Raw genomic sequence first — 13,677 nt, forward strand, 5'->3', positions numbered from 1 at the left:
GGACGGAGCTGGGAGCACTGGGTCCGTGTGGGATTTCTGTGGCCCTCCCAGCCTGCCAGCTGGCCGGTTGCCTAGGAGACAGCGCCTGGCTCACACTCATTGGTCCAGGCAGCTCTGTGGGCGGGAGCAAGAAGGCCGTCCCTGGAAGCAGGCTCACGCGTGTGCTCCCATGAGCGGGCTCCTGTGTGCTCCTGTGCGTGGGTTCACGTGCATATTTCCATGCGCAGGCTCCTGTGCGAGCTCCATGTGTACTCCCTGTGTGTGCTCCTGTGTGAGCACCCGTGTGCAGGCTCCTGTGTGTGTACAGGCTGCCTGACCTTCCCAGCTCTTCCACTCCCCAGGGAACTGTCCCCTTACCCACTCACACCTGGCAACATTCCCTTCTGCTTCTTGGGCCACTGCAAGGACCCGGCAACCTTGCGATGTCCCTGCCCCTCCCGGCTGCCCTGCTGAGGAAGGGGACAGCCGCTCTCCTGGCTCTGGGACAGCCAGGTGGCAGCCAGCAGCTGGACCATCCAGCCATGGGGAAGAGGGCCGGCTCCTGCTGCCTGGGCGTCCGTCTTGCTGAGCTCTGCCCCGGGTTCACCAGTGCAACCCAGCCACACCGAGAGGGCAGGAACTCGCGCTAGGGGGCAGAGAAGGGGCTCCCTGAGGACGCTGCGGGAGGACTTCAGGAAGTGACTTCCAGGAGTGAGAGGGTCGGGGGCTGCCCTGACCTGGGCCCGTGGGGGCTGTTCTGCAGCAGATATAAGCACCTGGGGAAGGTGGACGGGGCCAGCGGTGGCCAGGGCCCTGCAGCGGATGACTGGGCAAGCCCTCAAGCCCGGATTGTCCTGCCTGGGGTGGGGGCACATGGGCCCAGGGTCAGGTCTGAGCTGTAAGCGAGTCTATTTGTTGGAGGTGGGGACTCACCCAGTAGTGCTCAGTGGCTACTGCAGGCTAAGAGCTTGGGCTGAAGCCCAGGCCACTTGCGTGCAGAGCCTGCTCTCGGTCCAGGCAGCCATCTGGCCGTCGATGATTCCTCCAGAGACCCTGGGACTCTGCTTCACTCAGCTGCAATGTGGGGCTGGGGAAGTAGGCAGGGGTCACCTCTGAGGTCAGGTGGACTTGGAGCTGGGAGGAGACCCAGCCCATATCAACTTCTTCGGGCCTGGCGGAAGGTCAGCCACAAACGCTTGGGGACAGGGCAAGCTCAGAACATAGCAGCTCCTGCCCATGGACAGCGCCGAGGACAGACACTCAGAAGGTGTCATCCCCAGCCTGGGGGCTGACCAGGAAGCCTCAGACCCTCCCCCCGCATAGCTCTGCCCGCTGTGCCCTTGGTGTGTCCTGGGAGAGCCAGGGCAGGCGACCGAGGGCCGGGCTCAGCGCCCGTGTCTCTCTTTACGACGCTGTATTTTTTAACGAGCCCTGTAACTGTCTGCTGCTCACTGAGCAAAGCAGGGGCCCAGCCCCCCTTCCCCCACCCCCGCCCTGGCCGCTCCCTCCCTGCCTGGCCCATGGCCCTCTGGCCAGCCTGCCCTGTGTTTCCCATTGGAAGGTTTTCTGGGCACCCCAGGGAGTGTCTCCCTGAGCTCCCTTCCTCCACTCACAGCTGGTGCTACTGACAAGTCTCAAGTCTTCTCTGAGCCTCAGTTTCCCCACCTGCAAAATGGGAGCTGTGCTAGGCGCGGCCACACTTGGCCATGCATCCTGGGCCACAGAGCTATGCTGATTTCCTCTGCATCAGAACAGGAAGCAGGGCAGGCTGGCCAGTCCGTGCTGGACACTGGGCCCTGGGGCTACCAGGATCCCCATCTCTCCACTCCATTTCTCTCTCCCTTTCTCCAGCCTCCATCTCCGTGTGCGCCTACATCCTGCTGTCCCAGTGGCTGGATCAGCACCCAGAGCAGCAAGGGTGTGGGGGGGGGGCAGGAGATCAGGAGTCTACAGCACCCAGAAGGGGTGGGCGTGAGGACGGGGGTGTGAAGGAACAGGGAGGGGAAGGGACGGGGGCAGCCTCAGCCCCCCAGGCCTCTCCCGAGCCTTCCCAGAGGCATCTGTCACCCGGAGTGATGGCGGGGCTGGGCTGGGCATGCCGGAAGAGCCGTAGCCGGTTTGGGAAGGCTGGAGGGTCCCACTTAAGCTCCTGCAGGCAGCCAGCCAGAGCGAGCCGCACTCCCCAGGGTCGTGCTGGACTTGGGCGCTGCCAGTGTGACCCGGTTTCCTGGGGCTGGCATGAGCTCCTGGGCCTGGAACACCTTTTCTGGAGCCTCAGCGTCATCACTGGGATCACTTGTAACAGGACCTCAGGGGAAAAGCCTCGCCTTTGTCACGGCTGCATAACCACCGGACTCCCGCCCCACCTCGCGCGAGAGGACACTGCACGGGGGACTCAGCAAACTGGGCTCGAGTCCTGACTTTTTTTTGGGGGGGGGCAGGGACCCTCCTTGATGCTGCTCAGGGCTTATTCTTGGCTCTGCATTCGGGGATCACTCCTGGTGGGGCTCAGAGCACAAGAGGGCTGTCAGGGATAGAATCCAGGCTGTGTACAGGGCAGCTCTGCCCACTGTGCTCTCTCTCTGGCCCCCACGTGCTGGCTCCTTACATAGAACAGGACGTCCCTGTCAGCCAGCCCCTTTCAGCATCCTGGGCTCCTGGGAGATCTACAGAGGCCTGTGTAGTAGGTGCCTGCTGCTCTTTGGTCATGTGACTGTGACGCTCCTGTTACCGAGTTGTGGTCCACCCACCTTCCTTGGCATTCAGGCTAGTTTGCGACTTCCTTCAACCAACAGAATGCAGCCAACAGGAGGCCGAGGGATTCCTGACCTGAGAACAGGAGTTTCATGTACTCAGCATCGGTGTTTGGTAGTGCCTGTCAGTGGTTACTCTTAACTCAGTGCTCGCTCCTGGTGATACTGGGGATTGAACCCAGGCCTCTGGCACGGAACACTGCTACAGCTCTTTGAGCCTTCGACTTGGCCCCAAACCTAGAATTTTGGCTTGGCAGCCTTAGAGTGTGGAACCGCCATAGAGAAGCTGGGTTGCTTTATACTACTCTGGCGGTCTGGGGCAAGGTGCAGGGAAAGATCCCCAGACAGGCCCCGCTAGACCAAATGATTTGGACGCGCGGAGTTCCTTGGCCTCAGCTGACTGGGCAAGGCATGATCACCTGACTTAGAGGCAGCCAATCCCTTGCCTGGCAGGCGCCCATTCCCTCAGCCTCTGGGGGCTGTGAATGAAGCATCCCTCGCAGGCCTGACTGTGCTTTGGCTCTGGGTAGAGTTGGAACGGGGGCTGGGGGTGAATTTCCACCCTATGCCGGCAGGCTGGTCACCTGGTCATCAGAGGACACCAAGCTGGGGAGAGACACAGAGAGGTGGAACAAGGTTCTGTGGAGGCCCCAGTAAATCACTGGGTTTACACTGGTTCCACTTTAATACAGGCTTGAATACAGCCAAGGCTGCCAGGACCCCGAATACCAGCTGGGGTCTCCAGGGCTCTTCTGACCCCTTCTCCTGGTGACCTTCTGCCTCTTAAAACATATCCAGGTCATAGCCTGGTCCTGCTGGGTCTGTCCTGTGCAGACTGGGGCGGGGTGGGGGGCTAGGAGTCTGTTCTTGTCCTCCCCTCACTGTTGTGAGACCTTTCAGGTGAATCAGAGGGTGTGAGCCGCCGGGGCCCTGCTCTGGCTCCCCAGAGCCTCGGGGGAGCTCTCTCCCTCCCAGTTCCCGAGTCTCACCAGCAAGCCCCTGCTCTGTCAGCACCAACTCACGGGGCCGCTGCCAGAGGTCACCACACACACGGTAGACCAGATCACCGGATCTGAAGCCCCTCTGCTTGGCCAAGTCCATGCTCCAGCCACCAAGCTGCTCTGTGACACTAGGCAGCTTCCTTGCCCTCTCTGAGCTCGATTCCTTTGAGGAGTCACTGAGGGGAAGGGGTCTTGCTGCTCCCTCTAATACTCACCTGCTGGCACCCTTCTGTGGCTGCATTCTCTTGGTCGTCTAGGTTCTCCATCTTCTCGTCAGGATCATGTCGCCCAGGGGACGAACGAGGGTCAGCGGCGCGCAAGGCGAGTGTTCCAGCCCCTGTACGGTCGGCCCTCCTCATTTCTCTTTAAGGCCAAAGGGCTGCCCGAAGCAAGCAGTCTTGCAGGATTCTGCTTCTTACCTTTACCCCAGGAGCTCAGCCCCAGGCTGAGAGGGAAAGAGCAGCCAGCTTCCCGCAGGGATGGAGGAGCAGGACACGTGGGCACAGGAGAGAGGCACCGGAACAGTGTGGGGTATGGGGGCCCAGGGAGCCTGCCCCACCTCCCAGGTCACCTCTGGGTTCAAGCTCCCAGCTGTGTGTGCTGGGCTGCAGCAGGGTACCCACGCCCTCTCTCTCCCCATCGGAGCACTGAGACACCAGAAAGCAGCCCCTCCAACCTGGCTTTCCAAAGATTCCTCCCTAGGGGCTGGAGCGATAGCACAGCGGGTAGGGCATTTGCCCTGCACGCGACAGACCCAGGTTCTATTCCCAGCATCCCATAGGGTCCCTCGAGCACCGCCAGGAGAAATTCCTAAGTGCAGAGCCAGGAGTAACCCCTGTGCATTGCTGAGAGTGACCCAAAAAGCAACAAACGAAGTTTCCTCCCTAAATGAGAGACCTTTCCAAGGTTCCTTGACATGAGAGCAGAGTGCATTGTCTGCTTCTGTAAGTGGAAGCCCCCAAACAAAAGCAGAAATAAAAACAAAACACTATGCAGGAAGGAGCAGTAATAAAACTCAGGCAGCCTGATCCTCAGCCCCACCTCTGTCCGACCCCCAGGCTTGCTGGACATACACAGTCCTGAAATCCCACTCCTCTGAAAACCACCTCAACATCTTCAAGGCTTGAACTTTCTCGGGGGTTCAGTTTCCTCCCCACCCCCCGAATAAATGAGGTGCATCACCACGTACCCTGGAGTTATGCCACAACCTCGTGGGCTGAGGGCCCAGAGCACGGGTCTCTGTCCCAGAAGGCGGGCAGGTTCCTGGAGCCTCACATGACCCCACTGGCCTCTGATGTACAGGCAACACACACTCCCAGACTCCTCACCGTGCCTCTCACATGCCTGATCATGGCCTCCTGCTAGCAGGGGGTACCGGGGCTTGATTCTGGGCAGCTGTCAGGCAGAGGTGAGGCTTGGGCCGGCTGGTCTCCCAGGCCCTGGTCCTGCCACACGACATTGTGGACTGCAGACTGCCACATGATCAGGCTTCAATCTGGGCATCTGCCTGAGCAGGACACGACTCCTGGCCGCAGGGCTTCCCGAGCACCCATTAGTGGAGAGGAGCAGCAGGGCAAATATGGCAGCAAGCAGTGCTTGAACAGGAACTCAAAACTCCCACCTGACCCCAAATCTCGGACGATCCCTGGCTAGGGGCTAGCTGGGTCCCCAGGACCATCAATATCTGCCCCCCCCAGATCCCAGAGTCTGATGGGGAGAGGTGCCTGTTCTTTGGGGGTCTAAAACCATAATCCAGAGGGCTTGGGGCTCTCTCTGCCCGGAGACAGTCCTACTTGGATGGGACACCGGAAGTTAGGCTGTGGGGCAGATGGACAGGTGGGTGCTGCCTGAGGCTGCGGGTGCCCCCGAGGAGCTGGTGGGAAGCTGCATGCCGGAATCTACGGCAATTTTGGCTAAGTCTGTGCTTGTGCGTGCCAGCCTCCTCCTCGGCGGGGAATAGCGGGTGGCAGAGTCACCCTCGGGTGCAATCCATGGGGCAGAGACCTGGGGAGAGACAGGATGCCAAGGCTGCCCTCACCGAGATGGGTGAGTGTATGGTTTGCTGGCCGAGCACCTGTCCCGGCTTCTTCCCAGGGCTGTGAATTTGGGAGTTATGGGGTCACCTTGGTGCTTCCCACAACTGTCCTGCCCCATCACTTCCGGGGGCGGGGGGCAGGGATTGGACTTGGTGCGAATGGCAGTATGGGGGGGGCCATCATGGTACCTGGCCAGGCCATACACAGCGGGAGCCCAGCTCCAAGGCCAGGAGAGGCTCAGGAAGGAGCAGGGGAGTAGGGGTGGGGGGTGACGGGAGCAGGGTTGGGGTGATGACCTGGGCATCCCCTGCACTGCCTCCACCTGCCCAGAGACAGCAGAGGGGAATGGACAAAGGCCGTGGAAGGGCCTGGAGGGAGCTGGCGCCCCAGTCCTGGGACAGGGACAGGCCAAAGCTGCAGGGACATCTGCAAGGGACATCCAGGGCTGAGCTGGCAGGTGTCTCACATGGGGACCTCCGAGAGTCCAGAGTCCTCTGCCCAGCCAGTGACAGTAGCCACAGCCCATGCCACGCGCCTGTAAGAGAGGTCCCTCGGGCCAGTCCCCCGGCCTGCCCCCCACCCAGAGCCCCACCCCTGCAGTGAAGAATAATGACCATAATGAGCACAGTCTCCCACACATGTGCACAGCGCTTTACAGGTTACAAAGTGTTTCACATACATCATCTCGTCAGTCCCTCACAACAGCCCTGTGAGGTAGGCCGGGAGGCAGCAGCGTCTCCGGGACAGACGTGGACACGGGGGCCACACAGTAGGTCAGCAGCAGAGCTCGGCCTGCCGGGGACCCGCTCTCTCCACTGACCGCCCTCCCGAGGCCACCAGCCCCTGTCCAGTCTCAGCCACACCTTGGCCTGCCCCCTCCCTCCTGGAAGCCCTGTGGCCTCCCCGGCTCCCTGCAAACAGCCAGCTGCCCTAGCAGGGGGGAGGTGCGCAGGGGAGGGGAGGCGGAGCTCCTTTCCTGTTTTCCTGAGTGACCCCTCCCCCACAGGGGAAGAGAAGAGAAAGGAGGAAGAGGAGGAGGAGGAGGAGGAGGAGAAGAACAAGAAACTGAGCTGGAAGAAAGCCCTGGAGCAATCAGGACGTCAACAGTTTGCATTCCGACTAGCTATAGGAAATAGTTTTTTTTCTCTTTTTATTATTTCAAGTTTTCATAAAAATCCATAATTATTGAAACCCAAGTTACAGAGGAAGTTCGTAACTTTTTTTAATTGAATTATTGACTGTGCCGTGTGCCGCTGCGTCGGCTTCCAACTCCAGCCTGCCAGCGCACGCTCCCCGTGCCGCGGGGGTCCCCAGGCCCGACCTTCTGAGGTCCTGGTAGAAAGAGGTGATGGGGGCCGGTGGGAGGGCCGCAGGGGATGGCGTGTGGGGGGAGACGGGAGGACAGGAGTCGGCGGAGGGGTGCTGGGAGGGACCCCGGGGCGGGCAGAGGGCAGCCAGGCCCCCGCGGCCGCCCCCGCTCCGGGACCCCTGCCCACCCGGTGCTCAGATCATCTTCATGTTGAACTTCCGGGGGGCGTCGGCGGAGCTGATGCCCGCGTCTGACTTGCGGGGCACGTACTCGATCTCGATGTTGTGCTTGGTGTTGCCTTTGCCCCGGCTCCAGAGGAACAGCAGCACCAGGCAGAAGAGGACGACGCCCAGGAAGGAGATGAAGCCCATGGTGGTGGCGATGATGAGGGTCTTGATGTCGAAGGGGAAAGGCACGGTGGCGCGGGTGCTGTTGGCCTCCCCCTCGCCCGGCTGGTTGGAGATGAAGGCGAAGGTCTTGTTGGGCTGGTGCGGCCAGTCGGGCGAGTAGCTGCGGACGTGCAGGTGGGCTGGCATGGAGTCGTTGCCGCCCGCGTTGGCCGCGATGCACAGGTACGTGCCGTTGTCCTGCACCTGCGCGTAGCGCACCTCCAGCGTGCCGTCGGGGAAGACGGTGAGGCGCCCGTTGCTCTTGGCCGACACCAGGTGCTTGCGGGGCGACAGCCAGAGGATGGCGGGCGGCGGGTCACCGTCCGCCCGGCACACGAACTGCACGGTGTGGCCTTCGTCCACGAACACCTGCTGGGCCTTGCGGTCCCGGATGCGGGCGCGGCGGCAGGTGAAGTAGTTGGGCAGGAGCACGTCGGGGAAGTCCTTGAACTCCTTGCCCTGCACGAACTCGGGCGTGGCGCAGGTGGGCTGCTGCCGGTTGAAGTTGAGCCGCCAGCGGCGCCGGAAGACCCACAGGAGGCGGCAGTCGCAGGCCAGCGGGTTGGAGTCCAGGATGAGCGTCTCCAGGTTACCCACCGAGTGGAAGGCCGACTCCTCCAGCGTGGTCAGCTGGTTGCCCGAGACGTTGAGCACCCGCAGGTAGTTGAGGCCGCGGAAGGCGTAGGGCTCCACCACGGCCAGCTGCCCGCCCACCAGCTGGATCTCCTGCAGCCGCAGCAGTTCGTGCAGCATGGAGCCCTCGATGGTGCCGATGGGGTTGTAGGAGAGGTTGAGGAAGCGCAGGTAGACCAGGTGGCGCACGGCCAGGTAGGGCACGGCCGTCAGGTTGCAGTGGGTGATGGACAGGGACGTCAGGTTGAGGCCGTAGAGGCAGTTGGCGGTCATGGTGTCCAGGTAGGGCCAGTGGGAGATCTCCAGGACCTTGAGCCGGTACAGCCTCTTGAAGGAGTAGTCCCGGATGGCGTTGATGTTCAGGTGGCGCAGCCGGAGCACGATGAGGCCGTGCAGGTGGGACAGCGCCTCGGTGGGGATGGAGGTGAGGTTGCACTTCTCCAGCGTCAGCTGCTCCAGGCTGTTGAGGCCGCTGAAGGCGCGGTGGGAGATGTAGACCAGGTCGTTGTCCCCCACCTCCAGCGACTTGAGGTTGTACAGGTCCTGGAACATGTAGTCCAGCAGGATGACGATCTTGTTCTCGCTGATGTCCAGCCTGGTCAGGTTGCTGAGGCCGGTGAAGACGCCCAGGGGGATGAGCTTGAGGCGGTTGCTCCGCAGCCCCAGCGTCCGCAGGTTGAAGAGGTTGTTGAAGGCGCCGGGCTCCACGGCGCTCACGATGTTCTCATTGAGCTCCAGCTCCTCCAGGAGCGGGAAGTTGGCGAACTCGTCCTGGTTGAGGGTCTTGATGCGGTTCTTGCCCAGGTCCAGCAGGCGCGTCTCGGTGGGGATGCCCTCGGGCACGGCCACGAAGCGCTTCCGGTGGCAGAGCACCGCCCGGTCCTGCGCCGAGCACTCGCAGCGGGGCGGGCAGCCGGTGGCCGAGCCCGACAGCACAGAGCCCAGCACCAGCAGGAGGATGGGCTGCCAGCAGGCCAGGAGGGGGCTGGGCATGCTCCTCGCGCCCCCCGCCAGCATCCTCTCGCTCACCTGCAGGGGACCAAGCACAGGACGGGGGGCCGGTGAGAGGGAGGTCGGCGGGCGCTGCACCCGGGCCCTGCCCTGCCGGGCTGTCCCTGTCGCCCACAGAGCAGCAAGCAAGGACTTGGACTTGACCATGCTGCGTGCCAGGGACCCCCACAGTGCCGTCTTGAACTCGGCCTCTCCTCCTCCCCTGCACTACTTCTTCCCTGCCCCTGCCCCTCCCGAGCGAGACGCCAGTGTCCCCGGGATGGACGAGGCTCCTGGTAAGGGCAGCGGCACCTCAGAGGGGCCCGGTATGGGCACCCAGCCTTGGCCACCTTCTTCACAGCTTGACCAGAAAGGCTGAGTCCCAGTGTGCATCCGACACCCCACCCTGCACACATCCGAGCCTCGGCTTCCCCTGGGGCTCACTGGCGATGAAGCTGACCCTGCGGGACTGGCCCTAGGGACTGAGACGGGGCCAAGGGGATCAGCGGGTGAGCTTCTCAGGGGTCAGAGCGAGGGAGGGTGCTCGCCACGCACCCGGCCGGCCTGGGTTCGATCCCCGGCATCCCCTATGGTCCCCTGAGCACCACCAGGAGTGATTCCTGAGTGCAGAGCCAGGAGCAGCCTCTAAGCATTGCCAGGTGAGTCCCCTGCAAAAAGAGAGTTTTCTGGGCGCACCCATCCCGCCTGGGGAGGGCTTGGGAGGCTGCTGGGGGATGCCTTCTCAGGGATGCCCTCTCGGTTCCACCAGAGCTTTCCCAGGGGCAGGGTCCCCCCGCCCCGCTCACACCCGCAGCTGCAGCCCAGCAGGCCTGCATGTCCCCAGTGATCATCAAAGCAGCAGCTCCTGCTGGTGTGCACAAGTCTGAGTCGCAGGAATAAAGCAGCGGAGGGGGGACCCCAGCCCTGATGCCCCCCGGGGGTCGCTCCCATTCTCCCCTTCCTCAGATTCCCAAGATGACCCACACAGGCTGCTGAGTTGGGGGCGGGGTACAGGGCACACTTCTGTCCACCGGATCCTAAGCCTCTGCCCCCTGGAGTTCCCCTCCCTGCCTGAGGGAACCCCATCTTCCCCTGATGACTGATGCTGGGCTCTGCATTCCTGCCTGCCTTCCCCACTCTGGAACCCACTTCTGTGCGGCTGCCGGTTGGGGGTCGGGGCCAGCCCAGCAGCCTGGGGCATTCGTCCCTGTGGGGCACTGAAGCTGGGAGCGGCGATGGCCTAGGGTGGCGGTGACAGTGGAAATGAGACAGGAGAAGAGTCGGGGCACTGGGGCCGGAGTTCAGAGGTTACGTCCCCCGACCAGTTGCTCTTCCTGCTCCATCTGCCCCCTCCCTTCAGGAGACTGGCCAGGGACCCAAGACACCCTTGAACTCCAGAGGCTGAGCCAGCTGGTCCCTAGGGTCACTCTTCGGGTCCCAGGGATGCCAGTCACTTTCAGTGCTCCCGGGGTCTCTGCCCTCAACCCTCAGGCAGGGCTGAATAACTGGAAGGCTGACCTGATTGGAATCTGCTCTCCCCACGAGCTCTGTCCACCCTCACCCCAGCCCTGCCCATCCTCTTTCCAGTCTCTGTCATGGCCCAGCCTCCCCCAGTCCCCCCCAGGCCATTTTCCAGAGTCACCCATGCTCCAGCAGCCCCCAGAAAGCAAACATCCTGACAGGCGATCAATAAGTAATCGGGCCAGGCCTGGAGAGGGAATGGAGCTGAGCTCCAGCCTGCAGGGCGGGTGGCCACGGAGGGGCTGGGCGGTCAGCACACAGGACCCCCAAGATGCTGGTGTATTAGGAGGCTGCAGAGTGCAGCGGTGCCTGCCCACTTGCCTGTCCCGCCGTGGCCTTCTGTGGACCGTCTCCTGCACAGACACTGCCGGCATGGCACCCAGGGCAGGGGCACGGGGGGAGGGAGGCACCTGGACCCCCAAGCCCAACAAAGCTTTGTCCTGGCTGTTGGAACCCGTGCCCTCCCGCACCCTGGCCCCCATCACGGCTGCCCAGAGGCCTCTCCCGGAATCCTGACTCTGAGGCCGGCGGCGGCATAGAGGGAAGGCGGGTGAAGGCTGGGTTATTTTAGGTTCGCGGTATCAATATTTCATGGTTTCCCACTCAGCACTCCTCAGGGACACAGGGATCCCCGGCACATGCAGACACGCCATCCCAGCCTGGATGTGCCGTGCCCAGGGCCTTGGGGTCCCCAGGGTTCATCCTGTGCTGACACCCTGTGCATTGGAGACTGGGTCTGCAGTGGGAGACAGAGATGGGGGGGAGGGGTGCAGAGTCACAGATCTGTGACCCGAAAGGGGGGGTCGAGGGGTTACTGAAAGAGACAGGCAGTCTTTTGCCCCCAGACGTGAGGTGGGTTTGCTTCATCAGAAAGGGAGGGTCTCGAGCTACCTCACTAAGGCAAGGTGGGAAGTCCTGGTGACACACCCTGTCCCCACAGTTTCTTCTTGGTCTTCAGCCCCAGAGCATGAAGCCTTTGGATTCAGCCCATGAAAGAAACGCGTGAGCAGCAAGTCCACCTGCCCAGCAGGTGCCACAGCTACATGGCAAGGGTGGAGGGAGGAGAGAGACGCATCTAGAAAGCACTAGAAAGCTCTAGAAAGTTCTAGAAAATGGGATGATTGCCCTGCCTGGGCCTTTCTCCCACAGCATTGGCCACCTGCGCCATACCTGGAGACCCCACTGGGCCCTCAGAATTCCCTTGAGGGTCTGTGGCCCCACAGCCCTTCTCAGTCCTCAGGAAAAAGGGATCGCCCTCTTGGTCCTTCTCTGCAGGCACATTGACCATCTTTCCCGGCTAGAGTCCTGCAGCTTCTTCCTTCTGCAGGCTGAGGGGCTCCAGGGGACCCACGAGACAGTGCTCTAGGCTCTCTGACAGGGAGAGGATGGAGTGTCTCCTGAGCAAGGGCTGGGGTATAAACACATTTCCATTAAGCCAAGTAGGGGCACTGCCATAGTGGTGGGCAGGTGAGAGGTCTGGGACCCCTGACTGTTTCCAGCTCCTGGCCCTTCTCCTGGCTGTGCAGGGTAACCCCCACTATGGAGGTGTGGACGGCTGACAAAGGCTCACAGTCAGCTGCTAACGGGGTGCTGGTGCTAACCGGCAGGGCACATGCAGAGGGGCTGCTTCCCGGGAGGGCACAGGTCAGGACAGGAGACCTTGAGAGCTGGGGCCTGCAGCCCGGCTCAGGAGAGAAGCCTGTCAGCAGGCACCATGGCCGGGCAGCTCCGTCCCCATCCTGGGCCATCCCCGCCCCTGCCTGCTTCTCCCCCTCCCTCCTGCAGTCGCCCCCCGCGGGGAGAGAAAAATCAACCTGCAGGAAAATTGAGGTCATGTCCTTTTCATGTAGAATCCTTTATTTTCCTCCCACTCTGGGTCCTGGCAGAGGGGCCGGGCCCCCGGGGTGTGTGCATGTGTGGCGTCAGCGGGTTGGCTGGGCATGTGTCCACATGTGTGTGCTCACATACATATGTGTACACAGGTGGCAACTGCTATGTGTCTGCATATGTTTGTGGTGTGTGTGGCATGGGGTCTGTCTGTCTGCAATGTGTGTGGTGAGGCCTGCTATATGTGAGTGTGTGTGTGGTGTAATTATGTGTAGTATGTGTGTGTATCTATAAGTGTGGTGGGGCCTACTATGTGTGTGGGGGGGCATATCTGTGGTACTGGCCTATTGTGTGTCATATGTGCATGTGTATATGTGGCGTGTGCATGCATGTGTGTGTGGAGGTGCTGTGTGTGGATGCATGTGTGTGTGTGTGTGGTAGGGTCTCCTGTGTGTGTGTGTACGTGTGTGTGTGTGTGGGGGTGCATGTATGAGGGTGCATCTGTGTGGAGCCTGCTGTGTGTGTGCATGCTGGTGCATGCTGTGTATGTGTGTGTGGGTATGTGTGTGTGGTGGGGTCAGTGTACCCCGTTTCTGTGGCTCACTGGCAAACCCTACCCTCTCCCCACAGTGCTCACTGGGTCACACGGAGCTGGGGCACTGCTCGACCCAGTGGGGTTATCTGCCTATTTGTAGGGCAGCCGCCAGACCCCTAGTCCTGAGGGGGAGCACCCCTACCCTCCCCACACTGCACAGCTCACTCAGAAGCCTCCAGCCTTCCCGACAGCCTGCTGCCCAGGCCATTTGCGGGATCCATTATGAATTTTAATTGTCAGAGCAATTTGAAAGGCTCTGAACAGGGAGCAAAGGGGTGGGGTCAGTGGCAGGAGCTGGGCTAGGCCCAGGTGGGGGAACCCCACAGCCAGAGGCAGCTGGGCTGGGGTCTCTGCGACTGTGCCCCATGGGAAGGGCCCGCAAGACCCCTTTCTTTGAGTTCTAGCTGGGAGGTCAAGAAATGGCCCTGGGGAGGTGGAAAGGGTCAGGCTTTGGGGGGCTTCCCTGCTGCCTAAGTGGCAGCCCCCGACTTGACCTGTCCTGGAACGGAGGAGAGGTAGGTAAACACGATGTGCTGGCCTGGGGGCTCAAAGGGGTCCCAAGTCCTGGACCCCAATTCCCACCTCTCCAGGTCTCTGAGATGCCCACTCAGGACCTGGAGGACAGAGAATGCCTCTGGGCCTGC

At 61.8% G+C, this 13,677-nt stretch overlaps 1 protein-coding gene across 4 annotated transcripts in view; it reads right to left on the reverse strand.

Annotated features, from left to right (window-relative positions):
* Positions 1-6,392: 6,392 nt before the first annotated feature.
* Positions 6,393-13,677, reverse strand: part of LINGO1 (leucine rich repeat and Ig domain containing 1) — a 51,698-nt gene continuing 44,413 nt past the window's right edge. For all 4 annotated transcript variants that reach the window (XM_056128697.1, XM_056128698.1, XM_056128696.1 and 1 more), the window contains exon 2: positions 6,393-9,129. In XM_056128697.1, coding sequence (XP_055984672.1) covers positions 7,273-9,117 — 1,845 coding nt within the window. In that variant the 5' untranslated portion in view covers positions 9,118-9,129 and the 3' untranslated portion in view covers positions 6,393-7,272. The remainder of the gene's footprint in view (positions 9,130-13,677) is intronic.

The sequence above is a fragment of the Sorex fumeus genome, unplaced genomic scaffold (genome assembly GCF_029834395.1).
Source record: "Sorex fumeus unplaced genomic scaffold, SorFum_2.1 ptg000067l, whole genome shotgun sequence".
Taxonomy (NCBI): domain Eukaryota; kingdom Metazoa; phylum Chordata; class Mammalia; order Eulipotyphla; family Soricidae; genus Sorex; species Sorex fumeus.